Below are 17,101 nucleotides of genomic sequence, written 5' to 3'. Positions count from 1 at the left end.
AAACATTTGGAAAAAAGGCAGAAAAGGAAACGAAAAGGAAGAATAGTATGGGGGAGGAAAACAAAAGGAAGGTAGAGAAATTTCCTTTTATAGCCACTAGCTAATTAGTGCTAAGAGAGGCCGCAGATAGCGCCCTTAATCAAAACAATGTTTAAAAAAGTAGCAAGCAAATCAGCCGTGAAAACTACCCTGTACAATCAGTCCTTCGCGTGATGACATCTAGTGGGTGGGAAATTCAATTATTGAGATGTGAGATGGCGGGGCAAAGCCCCGCCGTAGGGTCCTGTGTGACACTGTGATAAGCGTTGTGCAACAACTACGTGTGGTTGCTGAACCATTTTTTGGAACTTTCCCCAGCAGAAAGGGAAAAAAAGGAGTTTTTGTTAATTTCCCCTAGGCTTTGGGAAGTATTGTCACTTCATTATCTATTTATTTCTAAATGTTTTGGGGGCGGCACCCAAGGAAAATCCCCCTCTGCACTGCCCAACCACTTGGGAGGACGGGTGAAATAACATGCAAAATCGTTTCGGGTAGGTTTCCTGGAATTTTTTGATCAAACAATCAGCGGATAAGGGCATTGCGCACGCAATTGCATCGACAAAGAAAATGCGTGGCTTTCGAGAATAAGCTACTATACACAATTATTCGGATAGACGAAATCGATCGATTTGGCACAATCAACAAGCTCGATTCGTCGCATTGACAAGGGAAATTGAACACGGCGTTTAAAAAAAAAATACACTAACAGTTTCAAAAAGTATATCTAGAGCTATTTATATATCCTATTCCTATATAGCCTATATATCTAGGAAAAAGTTATAAAGTAACAGCCAGAACTTCATCAAATAAACGATGATTCATCCTCTTTTTCTGAGCGGCGGCTGACGTCAAGGGGCCAAACGATCGAGCGCAATTTATACGATTTAATTGAATTTGCTGTGGATGTGCGCGAATGTGTGTATCGACAAGATTTCTGCATGGAACGTGTTCCATTTCTGGCAGAAAAAAAAAAAGCGAAAATAGACGGGGCGCGAACATTGTACCTCACCGTTCCCCATCGTTATAATCCAATTTGCTCTATCCACTTAGTTACCAATTGCTAAAAATTATTGAAAAAAGAACACAGTGATGTCCCTATCTGGTAAGAAAGTGGCGAAAATAGTCGAATGAAGTTTTTAGTTTACTCGCTAGATGGATAATTAGATCGCGGAAGTAGGAGGCGGAATAGAGTTTGCTGGAGGGGTGGCTTCCAGACCCCGTAAGAAAGTCATCGTCTCTGCGAGAATTCCCCGCCATATGGCTGCAGTAACCATAGGTTTGATTACTCTGGAATTGTCCATAAGGCTTCGTCCGAACACTCTCTTATGAAGAGTGACGCCTTGCGGATTTTTCTAGAACTATGTTCGAATGTACAATTCCTACACAGTGACGCCGCCACCCCTCCACCACTTTGGTAAAGTAGTCTTACTTTAACTGCTACATTGCCAAATAAATAGAAAGCAGAACGCAACAGCAAATTCACAAACGAATAATTCCATTGAGACGGACATAGTAATTAGGATTGACTTACATTTGACTAAAAACATTTTCACGAATCATATAAAAGCCGCTGATAATGAGAAAAAATTTCCCAGGTTGGTGAATGCAAAGTGAATTCAAGGGCAACGAGCACCGCAAATTCAGAAGAAAACAGTTCTCGTCGGCTGATACGAAAGTTGTTTTGAATTTCCTACAAAACAATAATTTAAATGTAAAGTATATTTTTTATAAAAACGTAAAATAAGTTTTCTGTTGGGTAACCAAATTGCTTTTGTAGTTACGTCGGCATCACTTTTGTATAATGTTTACTTAAGTAACAAACAATTGTTTTATTTGAAAAATGCTTTATTTACAATCTAACTAAACTAAACATTTAATTTATAATTCGAGTGATTCCTTTACTAATCGAAATAAATATAACTCACCTCAATAAGCGTTTTAAGCGAGTCACCTTTCACGTCATTCATTTTGGCTGATAAAAGAAGTGTAGCGCCGGCGCACAGCTTCCGATTCCCTTTATGAACTAGTCCTCGTAAAATAAGTTTTTCGAAGAAAACTAAAAAAATTAATCATAATGAATAACACTGACAATTTTTGTTTTACTCTTTTTTATATACTGCATAGTGCATACCATATGACTGCGCAACTGTAAGAAGATCGGTTCCTGTTCCACTTTCCTGCTGTGCTACTTTCCGCATTTCTCGTTTGAGGCTAATAGTATTAAATCAACTTTAAACATTCATTTTCAAAAAAGTGAAAACAAAATAAGCAGACCTTCTTATTTTGCTCAGTGTCAGATGAATATGAGGAAATTTCTCGCGAAATTTGTCGTTTAATTCTTTTTTAAGATCACATGGTTTTACGTAATCGATTACGGACGTCTATATTGAGATAACATGATCATTCATCACTCATTTTTTAATTTGCCACAATTTGTGAAGTTACCATATAAGATGAAAATGTAAGTAGGGCTATTCTTGTACTGTGTTTACCGGCAATCAACTCTGGATCATCCAAAAGACTGGGATGATAAGTGAAATGTCCGAAATTTGAACACGACGTTTGAATATTCCCTTCCTCGCCATCCATCTTCATATTTTCCACCAACTGAAGTGGTGAGGCAGGTTGAACGTGATTGGAACGGTCGTGAGTTCGGAATAATGATGCTGAAGCTTTATTTGGGTGGAAATCATTTTCAGAGTGGATTCCATCAGTAAAATGAAGTCTTCTCGGAGCTATATATTCACGCCCAACATTCCCAGATGGAACCAGCATTTTACAATAAGAAATAACCTAGAAAATTTGAGAACAATAACAATGAAGGAAAAAATGCGAACATCTACGAAATGGTAATAATAAATTTACTTGTCCATCTCCTGGTTTAGTCAAACCTAGTAAATGGTATAAATCAGGGTAATCTGCGGATGATACTGGGCGCGTACCCGAAGAGGCATGTCGACGACGACCACTATCACTCCGAAAATCTCCTCTACAAAAATTTAAATAAGAAATCATCGAATCAAAATAATCTACAACAGACAAACTTTAATTCACCTCGAAAGCTTGCTGATTCGCGAAAACGGCAAAGTTGAAAAAAGGACAACTGGGGAGCAATGACAAGTAACTAGAACTAGTCTCTGATCAGTCATTTGGTTTGACCAATCATAAGCAGATGTTAAAAATCTGACTTCTTTTTCCTTTGCACCTGATCCTGTTGGTGAATATGAACTTTCGGATGTGTTGCTAGAAATCTATTAAAATTGCATAATAGATGTTTAAATATGGAAATAAATGTTATTTCTAGTAAGTACCCTTCTGCAACGAGTTGAATTAGGAAAGAGATAACCAGTTGGGGCTGACTCCACAAAATCAACAGAAGTTTTTTCTAAATGGGGAGCTGGTAAAGTCATTCCTGGAATGACTAGAGAATGGCAAATGTTAACACTTGCTGGAATTACTCCTTTGTGTCCTTTAATCATGGTATCCAATGTATGTGACCTAAAAATTTACAAAACATTATCAACATCATGTCAACTATTTCTAGTCTCTCTTCAAAAAGTGGTACCACCTTTCTCTCACTACAGTTAATGAGTTTTTCATTTTAGCTAAATGATCAAGATCTAGTCTAGCTATTTCTTCTTCCTCCTGAGAACCACACTTGATATCAGAATGTACAACTTGAACATTGACTTCTTCCGGCATGATTACTGCTGTGCATTGTCCTTCAGTGTTTTGATTCTCTTGAACATTCGCATTATTTGGATTAGACTTTTCAACTAAAGTGTTGCAGTTTTCCTCATTGGCAAATGAACCACACGGCCCAGTAGCTTTAGAAGCGGAATCATATTTCGATTCTTGACACGAACCGTCTAGTGAAATATTTGATAGAAAATTCAGTGCAGCCAAACGCCGTCGAGAATGCTTTTGTCTGTAAAAAAAAGTAGCCATCATGGCTGTAAGGCTGTGACAACTGACAAGACACAATTAATTATTTGGTAACTACACTTAGTAAGTCAATCTATCAAGAAACTTCATGATTAGATTTACACAATAAGTAAACAATGACACATGGCCTGCTGGTAAACCTTGGCCGAGCTCTCCCCGAGTGGAAGTCCCCAGTTCCCCTTTCCCTTCCCCTAACACTAATGCACTAATAATCTCGATCTCCTTTTTTTACGCAAAAGCAGGAGTATGGAGAGAGACTCTCCGGCCTCTCCCATCTCCATGCCCATGGCAAATGTAACCTCTGGCTCTGGGCCTGGGCCCGCCAGCTAGCGGTTCCCTACATCTAAATTGTTATTCATTTATTTTTTATTTTTGGGGAGGGCTGAATTAAAGCCAAGTTTTCAAACGATTGGCGATTGCAAAGCCCTTATATAAATTTCCAAAGTTTTTATTTATTTTTTTTTATCAATAAATAAAAGGAAAAAGTGTATCGATCCATTGATTGTGGAAAATTGCATCCTACTGAAAAAAGATTCCAGATTAATATTGGAACTCTCGTATCCATGACTGAAGTGAATATGGCAAAATTGATTGGTGGGTTTTCAAAATTTTCATATTTGGGAAATTGCAACTGGGCATGCCGATGCCATTAGCCCATTAGGAAAAGACCAACATTTTTTGAAGACTTATTCGGAAAATCGAATGATAGTGCAGTCCGCGTCCGTCATTTTCTAGGTTTTTATTGATTTTTTAAGTTTTTCTATACCATTTTTTAAATCGGCCAGTTCGTATTTTTTTTTGTTTAATCTACGAAAACAACACTTTTCTCCGCTCCGCATAGACCGTTGATGTAAACGGAGATTTAACGGTTGAAAATAAAAATTTCCTTCCATAATCTCTCACACATTTTTCGGCTTACTAATGTTTGTATTTTGATAATAGTGCACATTTGAATTTTTTTTTAACGCAGCTCACATAAAATGACAATTGTTTCGTGTTTTCTATTTAAGGTATTGCGTATAAAACAAATAAAATAACTAAATAAGTATCAGGACATCAACCACTTATTAAATTTTAACTACGTTGTAAGAATATGCTCGAAAGGAAGGTATGCGGAATCAACAATCAACTGGTGGCAATCGTCGTCAAATAATCTTGCAGATGGCATTTTAGGCATCGTCTAGGTTGTAGTTAGGATTTATCCACCAACACTGAAATCTGTGAGAGAGCAGGTCATAAAAGAAAATTTGAAGAGCCTCAAAACCAAGCAAACAAACACAGAATAATACAATTGAAATTACAAAATAATTGTTCATGATAAATGACCACTAATCATAATAAATTCTATCTTGAAAAAAAAAACGTGCTTTTACAGCCAGTGTGCCTATAACCTGCCAATTTCAAATGATAGCACCAGATTAAACATTTGAGGAAGGAATTTATCTAGCTTGTGACCCATTGTTCGTCCTTTTATTTTGCGAAGGCTGTGTGAAAACAAGACAAATCCTCAGTTTTCTCTTTCGCCCTTAACTACAACATGACTCAGGTTTAACTAACCACCGCCATGAAAGTGTGAATTAAAGAATTATGTTTAAGTCCCCCACTCCGGGATTGCGTACCACACAAATAAATAGTTCAACGAGAGCAAGGCGGCATCGAAGCATCAAACGTAACATGTCGTGTTAGAATAATTCAAGCACATTAGCACCATTGCTTAGATTAAAAAATAACTGCAATAACTGACCCGACAATCATTTCCTGCATGAGCATTTTAAGCAATAGAAATTTTAAACTTGCCAAGTTGGTTCAGAGTTAAATTTTAAGTACAACAATAAAACAGGGCATTAAATTCAAGGATGAGATAAAATGGCTTAAGGTTCTCACTAATTCTAGTTAGACTAACAATGAAATCAAACTGTTAGAACAAATACTTTTGGTGGTGACTCCCATGCGTCCTAACTAGTCTAAAGAGGGAAGGTTTAACGCGAAAGCAATGCTCTATTATGTCGCTAACACAAGACTAGGTCAAATATTGGGGATCAACGTTACACAAGGTATTAAACATTCCATCAAGCGTTAGTGGAAGCAGTAACATTGACATTAGATATAGGGTTTTCCGTAATACGGATATCAGCAACCACATCAGGTGAAGAGCAATTCTTAATATCCAGTTGAATACCATCTCCAAATAAAAGTAGTTTGTTCGCTGATGAGGAAGGAGAAGGAGCTAAAGGAATAGTCGACGTCGGAGAGACCGAAACAAGGACTAGACATTAACGAAAAAGATTGTCGGATAAAAATAAAACCTGATCGCTACTGACGCGATCTTCTCGATAACTTGTTTGAATGCAGAAAAAGATAAATACCTTCTGCTGAAGCTGAAGCTAATGGCTTCCGAGATAAACTCAGAGCTGAAAAATAAAACAGAAACACAATTGTTAAATCATCAATACAAATTACACTCTACTCCAAAACAGGCAATACAGAAGGTAAAAGAAGCAAAAATCATTTACCGTATCCATTCCCTTGGAGGAAGAGCCGGAGAGCCTCAACAATTTTCGCGGGTTGTTCTTCAAGAACCATTCCGCAATCTTGTAACTGAAACAAAATATTTCTTTAATTAATAATTTGTACTTTCTTTAAAATTAGGAATATTTAACATCGATCGAAAACTTTAAACAATAATAGGGAGAAATCAAGTATTTTTACTTTGATCCAAGTAGAAGTTGATGGATCTAATCTCGAATTAAAAGTCACTGTGTCATCGACGTGAGGACTAAGTGCTCCAGTCAAATTCAAGACAGGCACTTCCACAGTCCGCACTGATGCCCGGCGATTCGGATCTAACTCACGAGTGATACTTAGATCTGTACGTTGAATGTACGAATCGATGAACAACGACAAATTCATTGGATTGACGTGATGTTCAAAGTATTCACGATAAACATGAACCAAATCATGATTGCGCTCCTCCGTTAACTAGATCATAAAGGGTAGCGATTACTTATCATCGGAAAAAAATTATTACTCATTTGGAAACTCACTCGTCCAAAGTGATGCCACATCAGATAATCTAGGGCCCCTTGCGTCATACCCTTCGAACGCAAATGTCGAGAATTCAATTTTTGATACCCCCATTCAATCCATCCGGCTGTGGTTGAGATACAGTTCAAAAGACACAGTGCGTCAACCTAATACAATAACAAATTATTAATTTGATACGTCATAAAAAAAATGCCTCACTACCCAAAAAAGGGGGGGGGGGGGTATTATTACTAAACGAATAGACTGTGTTAAATCACTTAAAAATTTGCGCTTATAAAAGAAGGAAATACACAAATAATAAATTTTTGAAACTCTCAAATAACGATAATGGGAAAAGAATACTTAATAAATTTATAAACTGATTGAAGCAAGTTACCCTCTCAGGATGCGACAGAGCAAAGCGAACCAAAATGTTGGCGCCAACACCAACTCCAAGACCAATGAATGTTTTAAGATTGAAATGCAGCATCACATCGCTTATCTGCTCGCTAAGTTCCTCAATAGTAGGATATACGTAACTAAAAAAATTGTCAAATAATTAATGAATTACTTAATTACCAACAAAGTAATTCACTTAAAATAAAAATTTGAACTTCTTACTTCAAATCCCAGCAACATAAAATACAAGTGCTAACAAATGTAATTGACTAGCTTTACCACTCACTCGATAGAAACATTTTAAATGAAAATTTTAATGGTTGATTCGCAAAAAATTAAACAACTTTTAAAAAATCGAATTTAATGCAAAATTGGACTTTAACAATATTTTCGAGATGTAACTTGTTGGTCAAATACCCTTTATCTTGCATTGAAAGTTAACAGGTGCATTACCACGTCCTTGGATTTAAATGTAACATAGTATAAAAATAAATAAAATCCTTAAACCTTTGTACCTCATTGCAATTTAGCTTCAACCAATCAAGTAAAAATTCGTCAGACAAATTCTTTAAAAAAACTTACTAATTGGATAACAATTGCTCACCCTTCTGGTAATGTAGCCGCGCCTTCTTCTTGACCTGGGGCATTGATATGATACAGGCAAAAATTCTGAGATAGGATACGCATCTCTGAAAAGTTAAAAAATGCCTGGAAGTTGGCCACATCTTGCCACGCGAAAAAATTGGAAAGGGAAAAAAAATCTTTTTAACTTTTGAACATTACGAAAAAAAATCAAAAAATCATAGGAAATATGTTTCCCTACTTACGATTTAGACCCAAATCATGATAAGTAATCATTGCAGGCTTAGTTTGATCGCCTTGTTTAGCAACAAGCAAAGTACCCCTTCCTGTTTCAATTCGCTCTTCCTGAAAAAAAAAAATACAAACAAACAATGGTTTATGCACATTGAAAGATTATTAAAAACTAGACGAACAAAGAATTTGTGTTTACGATCTTCTTGCCGATATTAACTGTTTGAGTGACATAAACGAGACATGTACGGTATTTTATTTGACAAACTAAAAAACGATTAATTTTTTTGCGGTAATAACTACAAATTATAGACTAGGTAACAACTAGCAGAAAATCATCAAAAGATTACGTAGCAGGATTGAACAATAGTCACCTGGTAAAGGGAGGCATTTTTGTCCAATGTACGAGCAGATGGAAATTGCAATTGAACTGTCCTCAATTCAATATCATCACCAACTTCAGAAGAAACAGCCCTTCTAATATATATATAAATATGTTTATCATATCGAATTCGACAAATATTTAAAAATATTGCAAGAAATTAGCAAATAATAAAGCTACAAACAGTAACAAAATCTTTAATGAGAATGAAAAAATGTTCTTGCAATATTTTCATGATTTGCGCTGCAATCTTCTAATCTAAATTATATTAAAAAAATTCAAACTTCACATTCACATGTAACATTTCATTGACTAAATGTTGTGATATTCCGCCAGTTCAACATGAAGGGCTCAAAAGGTTGAACGGACCTATAGGTCGTAGAAGATCTTCATTCTCACCTTAACAAATGCTAACTAATTTTTAACCAATTATAAGAAGGAAAATGAGTAAGGATGAAAAGTGATAATTCCTTAGTGAAGTAATTTTTTTTTTTTTTCATAATAGCTAAGTTTTGCTACCAGAATTTTCTGGAGCTTGAATGTAGGTCAAAGATGTAATGTTGATTGTGAAATTCAGGAACTTCATTTAGAAAAATTGACACAGCTCAAATATCCCAAATCACTATAAGAATTGGTTAAGAGGCAGCAATCAAGAAGAATGTTGTGAAATATAGTTAGAATAGTTATTCTGAAGTGTGTGTGCTCATGCATACTGAAAAGTATGACACAAACTGAAAGGGGCTAGCACAAACTAGTTATAAAAATCGGAAAAAATCGAAACTACCTGGTTAATGGTTTGAGATCCAGGAAAGCCTCTTTTTCATCGGGTTCATTGGTTCCAGCGCCAACAAAGGTTTTCAACGAACCCAACACATTTCGAGATACATTGGGAATCGCCGTTGTTGTGGCTCGATAAATGTCATCCATAGCAAAAGCGCTGTCAGCAGACGGATTTGACATGATGTTTCACTTTGCTGCTTGCGAAATAAAATAAATTTTAGACATAATCCAGTAATAAGTGAAATATTTAACATCATTGCAAATGCTGGTAGAGTAAATAAACAGTATCATATTCAAAATTACTAAAGTTATTATTTAAAGTCTTAGGCTAGATGGTCATTATATCAAATAGCCTTACATATGAAGTGATCTTAGAATCAAATATATCAGAAAGAGACCAAAATTATATTTTACTAAAGGAAAAGTGGACTGCAAGTGAATCACAATTTGGAAGTGCAACTAACTCTTGGTGAATTACAGTGAATAATAAATTTTAAAAATACGTAATATTGAACCGCGTTGCCTTAGAAACCAAATAAGTACAACAATTTATGCATCCTCACCTTTATCACCAACTATAATTTTAAAGAGGTATAACTTTGGGGGAAGCCAAATCACTGGAAAAATTCTGACTTGGAAATGTTGCAACTTTACGAGCTGCGATTCGACTGCAGCTGGGTGGAAAACTAACAGCGCAGATTGACTTCGGGATTGTTGGCCTCACGATTCACGAAGTCGGACTGAGGGGTAAGAGTAAGAGCAGTTAGGGGACTCAACCGCTCAAGGACCGCCTAGGAGCATGGCCACTATATTTAACAAAGCCGGAACGATGGGGACATCCACTCCACCCATTCTCCACCCCGTCTCCACCGTGTTGAAAAGTGGAGTAAATTTTTCTCTACCGCCATCTAGTTGTCGAAACGATAAACATGAAAGAATTCGACTTTTTTTTCACGAGAAATTCGAAAGTGAAATCAGTAAGTGGAATCATGGAATGGGATAGCCGATAGGCGATAGGAGGGATCAATTTCCACATATTTCCTGAATGCATCGCGGAGCACGTTTCGCCGATTTGCAAGTGAAATATTTAAAAAAGAATAGTTAACCCCATGATCAACTATTAAAATACTTTTTTAAGTGAAAAAACATTATATTTCACGTTATCCGTTTTCGAGAGCGTGAAGAGAGAATATTTTGTTTTTGTTGACGAAAAATAAATCGGTTGTTGTTTGATTTTCTTTGGGGCTTGCGAAGCCAGTGGGGTCCTTCGTCAAAGTTATCAATTTAGTTTTCATTTGACAAGCGTGCAGAATTAAATGTACCAATTTATAAGAAACATTCAGTTTTTAGATTTAGGAGTATGTAGGGCCTGTAGGCTCCTATTTTTATTGATAGGTATTTAGGTTTACATTGTGCGGAGAGCCAATAGCGTGGTCAGATTTTGGCGGTAGTTTCCTCTCTTAAGCTCGAAAGCAAAAGCTCTAACCTATAATAAATGACGATTTGCAGCATGCATAACGACCATATGATAACTTATTTTATTGGGTAAACTATTTCTTTTAGATATTTAACACAAAATATTGTGTTCCCAAACTAAGTCTGAAGACCATTTTCATAATCAGACTTCAAATTCAACAAAAAGCACAATTGCAAGACCAATAATGTATTCGATTCAAGAATTTGAATTTGAAGTCGCTTTGACGAACCTTAAAAAAGCTTAGAATGTAATAAATTGAAGGAAAGAAATTAAAGTAGAATATAAATGTAAAATCTAAAAGATAAAGCGATTAAGCTACATAGAATATAGACATTCATTGGCGATTTCCCCAACGTTAGTACTCATAGCGAAGAACGTTTAATTCACTCCAAGTTCCAAACTCTGAAGTTGGCTAAAACCCTATTTATCTGCATGCACCACAACTGACGCTCTTCTTTCAAGTCAGCGGAAATCAGATGGCGCAGGGCTGTTTGATTGGGATAGCATGTCATAACCAACGAATCCTAGAAACAAAACAGAAAAAATGAAATCGAAAAGTTCTCTTAAACTTCAAAAAATAATAACTTGAATACTTTGTCCGTGTTCTCTACAGGTCTGACAGTGATGAGCAAAAATGTGTTTGGTCGAGCGCAAACGTCATTAGAAACTATATCGACCTGCTCCGTTATGCATTTCCTAAGATTGATGGAGTATTGGGGTTCCTATTGATACGCAACATTCCCGATGAAATATATAACCCAAGACATATGCGAAAATAATATAGTTCTTGAACAACCTTAAGTTTCTCATCGTCAGGGTATTTCCAGAAGAGCAATTGGTCGTTCGATAACAGACACCATCTCCTATGCCACGCCCCGAATCCACCAACATCTTCGAAAACGGTTAAAAAGCCACGTTCTTCGATCAGACTCTCAGTGTGGCTTTGGATTTTTAACTGGAGCGTTCCATCAATAGGAGAAGCAACTGGTACTTTCTCTAGTGACCACTCTCGCCTCCTCAAACTTGTTGGTGTAATGTTGGTCACTCCTACTAATCCAAAACTAGAACTACGTAGATTAGCCGTAGAAGATCCACCTGAAACTGACAGTGGTGTTCTCGGCATTCCACGACTATCCTGAAACGTGGAAAAGTAACTTGGTTATTAAACGTCTTTAGACGGGTATTAAATTCGAAAAACATTTCAAATAACAAATTTCTTTAAAATCTTTAACAGTGTGCATGCTTACTTGTTTCGAAAGTTTTTTTGGAGTTAACCGCATTTTGCTATTATCCTTGCGAATATGATATTTAGTTTCGTGATTCATCTTTTCTTTCCATGTTTGCAACGCATAAACTTCAATCACTACATCAAAATCTGCAGGAAGATTTCTCAGTTGCACCAAATTGGGGAAACGCAACACACCATCCTTTTAAAAGCAAAACTTAGCGAATGGAAAATATAAAAAAGAAAAAACAAAGTATTTTTAACCTGGATTCCGTCTACCGTTGACAGCATTTGCAACGGAATTACTTGGCCTCGGCTGCGTATTAGCACGATGAAATAATGTACAACATCACCTAAAAAAAATATAATTGTCATTAGATAGAAGCACACTTTTATTAGATGAATGAGTTTATGTACCCCCGCCTTTCTTAAGCATCGATAAAAAATCTTTTTTAAGTGGAAGTCCAATATTGCTGAATGACAGAGTGCCGCGAGAAGCTAGTTTGTTTGAAATCACTTTCATGGCTGCTTCACTTTTTAACCTCTGAATTTCATTGATAGCTGCTTGCTTTTTCTGGCCTGAATAAAGTAATCAAATGAGTGAGGAAAAAATTCGTTAAGCCGCTTATAACGATAACCTTACTGGAAATAAGAAGCAGTTTTTCTCCTTCGACTTGCTCAGTGGAACCAGAGAACTCGGCAGTGGCTCGACATAGATTTAAGGCTTGAGAGGCTTGAGCCATAACACTTTGTTGAGTAGAGATCTAAGTAAGAAGTCAAAATATAGGGTGCGAAAGTATGAAATAGTTTTAGAGTATCTCATACCTCTTCTTGAAGGGTGCGAATTTGCTGTTGAACAGAAACTTCAAGTGATTCATTTGACTCATAGGTTTCATGCCGTGAAGCTACTTGACGAACTTCTGGGTTCCGTACAATCTGTTTCATTGGCGTAAACGTCTTTTCCTATGACAAAAACAATGAATCTTTACAAGTTAATAGTTGAAAAAATCATTAAAAAAAGATTTTACCTTTTGCTGGCGATAAGAACTAACGGAATGAAACAATGAAATGGCAAGGCCATCATCTTCCAATGTTAATTGATCGCAATCATCCCTTTTCTGATGTTTGGGAGACACGGAATGTTCAGTATCACCCAATGCTTCATCTAGTAGGTCACTGATATCCGTTGAGTCATCATCATCCTATTTCAATTTTGATTCAATGGTTAACCGGGTATCAACAAATTTTGCTATGATTCTTTCAAGTTTTGTTTACCGAAATGATTTCTTTCACACCAAGATTAGGGCGCACCTGTGGTTTATCCAGTTGCATTTCTGTCAGTTTCCTCTTGGGAGTATTGATGAATTGACTCAAACCTGCTCGCCCAAGAATTTCAATAGTGAAGCTACTATCCAAATCGTAACCTGCTCTCAAATCGCCACCACTGATAAAATTACAATTTACAAATTAGACAAATATTTTTGAAATATTGAATTGGATGTAACTAATTAACTGTGTATACATACTCTGTGCTTTTGGGAGTATTGTCCGTTTGTTGTTCATCTGACTCTGATTCGTTTTCTGTTACGCTGTCAATATCTGACAAACACGGATAGAGTTTACCCGGTTTAGGAGGGGATACTCTTATGGGACGAACTTGATGAATTCCTGCGTACAGCGCCCCGGAAGGTTTTTGCTGTTCTTCGATATTTTTGTCAAGCGATGGTTCGGCATGAATATTGCGAAACATGCCACTCGATGGTTGATCTAAATTATATTCCTTGGAAGACGAAGCAACGGTATTCATAATATTCGGCTTCGGCGTGCAGTTAGAGATAGGACTTGAAGTTGCTGCTCCATGGGTCAGCGGTTCCGACATTTTAGTGATATTGCCACCCCTTAGGTTCTGCTGCTCCTTAAAGTGGTTTGATTTAGCAGTTTGTACGCTTGAAAGCTCTGAAAATACAACAAAGGAAGTGTTAGACAAAATACGCGAAAGGAAAGTGAACTTCTTTTACCAGACACAACCGAGAGTGGAGAATTAGATTTCTCTTTCATATAAAAATCGAGATTTCCTTTATTCTTCGAATCGATGGCTGTCGTCCGTGGCGAAATAACAGAACGACTTGTTTGTGGTGTTCGTAGTTTAGAATTAGAAATTTGGCCTTTGTTGTGTTCAAAGAGTGCCTTCCTTTCCGAAATTGTCATTTCAGCTGGATCTTTCATTGGCACGCGAGGCGAATCGAATTGAGCAGCCAACTCCTGCACAGAACGCATTCTATTTTCAGGCTTCTTTTTTTCTAGTTCCACAGCGCTCGATGACGAAGGGGTAGACTCGTGATTCTCTCGTATATTCTGAGAAATTCTGGCTGATTTCATATCTGATGATATTAGACCACCTGATGGTCTCTTAGAAAATTTTCCAGCCAACTGACTTGCAACTGGTCCCTTTGGCTTTGCTGGAGTATTGCTTGAATGTGTAACACCAGCAGGTGATCTGGTTTTCAAGGGAGATGCTGATTTATGCGGCGATCCGGCAGTAAACGTCCAAGACTTGGCTGTTTCTTCTTCTATTTCGTTTTCTTGCTCTTTCTCAAACTCGTATATTAAACGAGACCGTGATTCAGTTGGTGTGAAACCTTGGGATTCCTATTCATAATTTTTTTTAACAAACAAAGTAGAATAGAAAGGATAACACAAATACAATTAAAGTCTATTAAGATGAAGATCAATCTTCGCTGTTCATACCAAGCTTTGGAGAACCGATTTATCTAACGCAAGTGATTTGTAAGGAGTTGATACATCCTCATTTCCAGATACTTTCACAGGAGTGCATTCTTGTAACTGTGAGGTGGACAATAGAAGTAAATTTGTTTTAATATTAAAAGAAAAGATAATTATGAGAACCTACCACTGATTTCACACTTGCTGCAGACTTCAAAGTAGTTGTATCTCTTATTTTAGAAGGAGTACTGGTTCCTCTAGGATTTTTCTCAGGAGTGGATGAAATTGGTTTAGGAGCTACAACAGATTCATCTACCCAATCATTTATCCGGTAGGCTAGAGCTTCCAATCTAGTTTTTCTTGACACTTGTAATGGAGAAGTTTGATCACTTGGAACCTCAATTTTTGTAGGGCTGTGTCTTAAATGTTTGATACCTATTAAAGAAGATAACGGAACAAAATACTTTAGTTTTCCATTTTTTTTAGAACTTGATGCATAGTTAATGAACCACAGTGAAATAGTTTCTGCCTCAACCCACACAATTAAATTAGTTGTTTAAATAAATACCTGCATCATTTTCCTTTCCAATTACATTTTTTTTTTCCTCGAAATTACACAATGGTATGTTTTCATCAATATCTGAAATTTGGCTTGAATTTGATGGAATGGTTTGATTCTCTAGTTTACTAGATGACAATGAGCCCAACCCGGAGTTGGGCTTCACTTTCATCATCTCTTGCCTCTGCTTTGTTCTTTTTATCATGTTCTGAAAAATGTTAATACAACTTGTAAGTATGACAACACAACATCAATGAAATCAAAAGTGAAAAGATTTTGATGGCACCATAACAAAAAAATATGCAGACCTGAGTAAATAAATCCATTTTCTTCAAACAATGAAGATGTGACAAACATGTGATTAAATTGTATCCAGTAAGAGACTTGAGTGAGTACTTATTACTTTACTGCAACGTTTTTTGTGATATTTGTAACCGAGTCTATAGTCGAAATATCGTGCTCCTAACGATTCGCATGAGTTTTAAACAGCTAAAAAACCAAAACTAGACTGCAATATGTAAGAACCGACTGTGAGTACGTTATCGTTGTGAACCGTTGAAGTCCCAAGTCCCAACAGTCCTATTTCAAATTTGACACTTACGTTACACACCCACTAGTTAGCGCTACAGGACATTAGCCAACACAAAACCTATTATTACAAATGGCTAACCTAGATATTCTTTGGTTGTTTACTAAATTACTGCTTTCTTGTGGATTCTGTATTCTGAGGTAGAAAATGTAGTAAATTGACGCAGAATTGTTTTAATCATTTGAGTAATACAATTTTTAAAGCTACAATTTCAATGAAAGTTTATATATTAAATGGTTAATTTAAAAAAAGAGAAGCTTCACTGAGTAGCAATTTTTCTGTCAATTTCCAAATTTCAAATATTCAAAAATTAACGGAAAATCAATATGGAGTCATTGATTAATCTTCTGACACTGAATAAAGCCGTGCTAATATCAGCAACTTGGACAACAATTTAAAACTAGTGTTATATATTCATGGAGCTAAATTAACCCGACAAGGCGACAATGCGCTCAATAACTAAGCCCCGCTTGAAGCTTTCAACTAAATCCGGAAAGAGATTTCGAATTCTAAAATTTTCACGTTATTCTTCTTTCGATTTCAAGCCGGATTTGACGAATTTTTTTTTATTTTTTCAGAATCAGAATGACGAAATTCACTTCCATTTAGGAAATATTTAAGTTGGCAATTTTGGTTACAGGCTCACAGCCTGCATATAGCCATATATCACTTAATTTAGATTTTCATAAATTTTCAGCTTTCAAATAATAGCAACAATGACTGACTCTTATCGAGCAAGTGGTTGTACAATCATTTTTTGAATTTAAAGAAGACGTAAACTGTGATTACGCAACATGATTTGGTAATAAAAAAGGAAGCAACAATTTGCGAGCTTTTTTCTACTTTTCTTTCACTTTTCTATTAACAACGAAGGATTTTAAAACGTAGATATACGCCATCCCCACTTACGAATTGCGACATATTTAGTTGACTTATTAGTGTTGGCCAGTGGGTCTGCAGGCGTTGCACGAGGCATTTCTTATGTTTTGTTTTGTTTTGAAGGATAAAATTAGAATTCTCCCCTTTTTATTTTATTCTTATTTTGCAGTAACAGTACACGATAAAATGAAAAGAGAAGTTTTGATGTATAACTTGTATCACCATGGCAAATAGCAACATTAGAAACACATCAGGCGCACAGTAGT

At 36.3% G+C, this 17,101-nt stretch overlaps 3 protein-coding genes across 5 annotated transcripts; all 3 read right to left on the bottom strand.

The window, feature by feature from the left end:
• Positions 1–1,517: 1,517 nt before the first annotated feature.
• On the bottom strand, positions 1,518–4,270 carry LOC124320621 (CDK5 and ABL1 enzyme substrate 2-like). Its single transcript, XM_046783469.1, has 9 exons — positions 3,608–4,270; positions 3,351–3,537; positions 3,094–3,290; positions 2,905–3,028; positions 2,485–2,832; positions 2,314–2,420; positions 2,171–2,250; positions 1,965–2,095; positions 1,518–1,729 (listed from the first exon to the last, which is right to left on the bottom strand). Exons 1-9 carry the CDS (start codon positions 3,988–3,990, stop codon positions 1,589–1,591), a joined length of 1,698 nt encoding a protein of 565 aa, XP_046639425.1. The 5' UTR covers positions 3,991–4,270; the 3' UTR covers positions 1,518–1,588.
• Positions 4,271–4,890: 620 nt separating this feature from the next.
• On the bottom strand, positions 4,891–10,200 carry LOC124320622 (protein NDRG3-like). 3 transcript variants are annotated; one of them, XM_046783471.1, is made up of 12 exons: positions 9,946–10,199; positions 9,387–9,576; positions 8,595–8,697; positions 8,235–8,334; positions 8,012–8,132; positions 7,406–7,547; positions 7,029–7,175; positions 6,694–6,963; positions 6,498–6,582; positions 6,351–6,395; positions 6,164–6,250; positions 4,891–5,202 (listed from the first exon to the last, which is right to left on the bottom strand). In XM_046783471.1, exons 2-12 carry the CDS (start codon positions 9,560–9,562, stop codon positions 5,183–5,185), a joined length of 1,296 nt encoding a protein of 431 aa, XP_046639427.1. In that variant the 5' UTR covers positions 9,563–9,576; positions 9,946–10,199; the 3' UTR covers positions 4,891–5,182. The 3 variants fall into 3 exon arrangements, with proteins under 3 accessions (XP_046639427.1, XP_046639428.1, XP_046639426.1); XM_046783472.1 differs by lacking the exon at positions 6,164–6,250 and having other exon boundaries at positions 9,946–10,197; XM_046783470.1 differs by lacking the exon at positions 4,891–5,202 and having other exon boundaries at positions 5,430–6,250; positions 9,946–10,200.
• Positions 10,201–11,029: 829 nt separating this feature from the next.
• Positions 11,030–15,960, bottom strand: LOC124321265 (anillin-like). Its single transcript, XM_046784181.1, has 16 exons — positions 15,676–15,960; positions 15,377–15,575; positions 14,996–15,243; positions 14,833–14,928; positions 14,103–14,733; positions 13,611–14,040; positions 13,360–13,528; positions 13,113–13,286; positions 12,910–13,047; positions 12,728–12,848; positions 12,502–12,663; positions 12,349–12,437; positions 12,107–12,286; positions 11,656–11,994; positions 11,453–11,581; positions 11,030–11,383 (listed from the first exon to the last, which is right to left on the bottom strand). Exons 1-16 carry the CDS (start codon positions 15,691–15,693, stop codon positions 11,243–11,245), a joined length of 3,264 nt encoding a protein of 1,087 aa, XP_046640137.1. The 5' UTR covers positions 15,694–15,960; the 3' UTR covers positions 11,030–11,242.
• Between the last annotated feature and the right edge of the window lie 1,141 nt (positions 15,961–17,101).

The sequence above is a fragment of the Daphnia pulicaria genome, chromosome 1 (assembly GCF_021234035.1).
Source record: "Daphnia pulicaria isolate SC F1-1A chromosome 1, SC_F0-13Bv2, whole genome shotgun sequence".
NCBI lineage: Eukaryota > Metazoa > Arthropoda > Branchiopoda > Diplostraca > Daphniidae > Daphnia > Daphnia pulicaria.
This window is presented reverse-complemented; position numbering and strand designations above follow the sequence as displayed.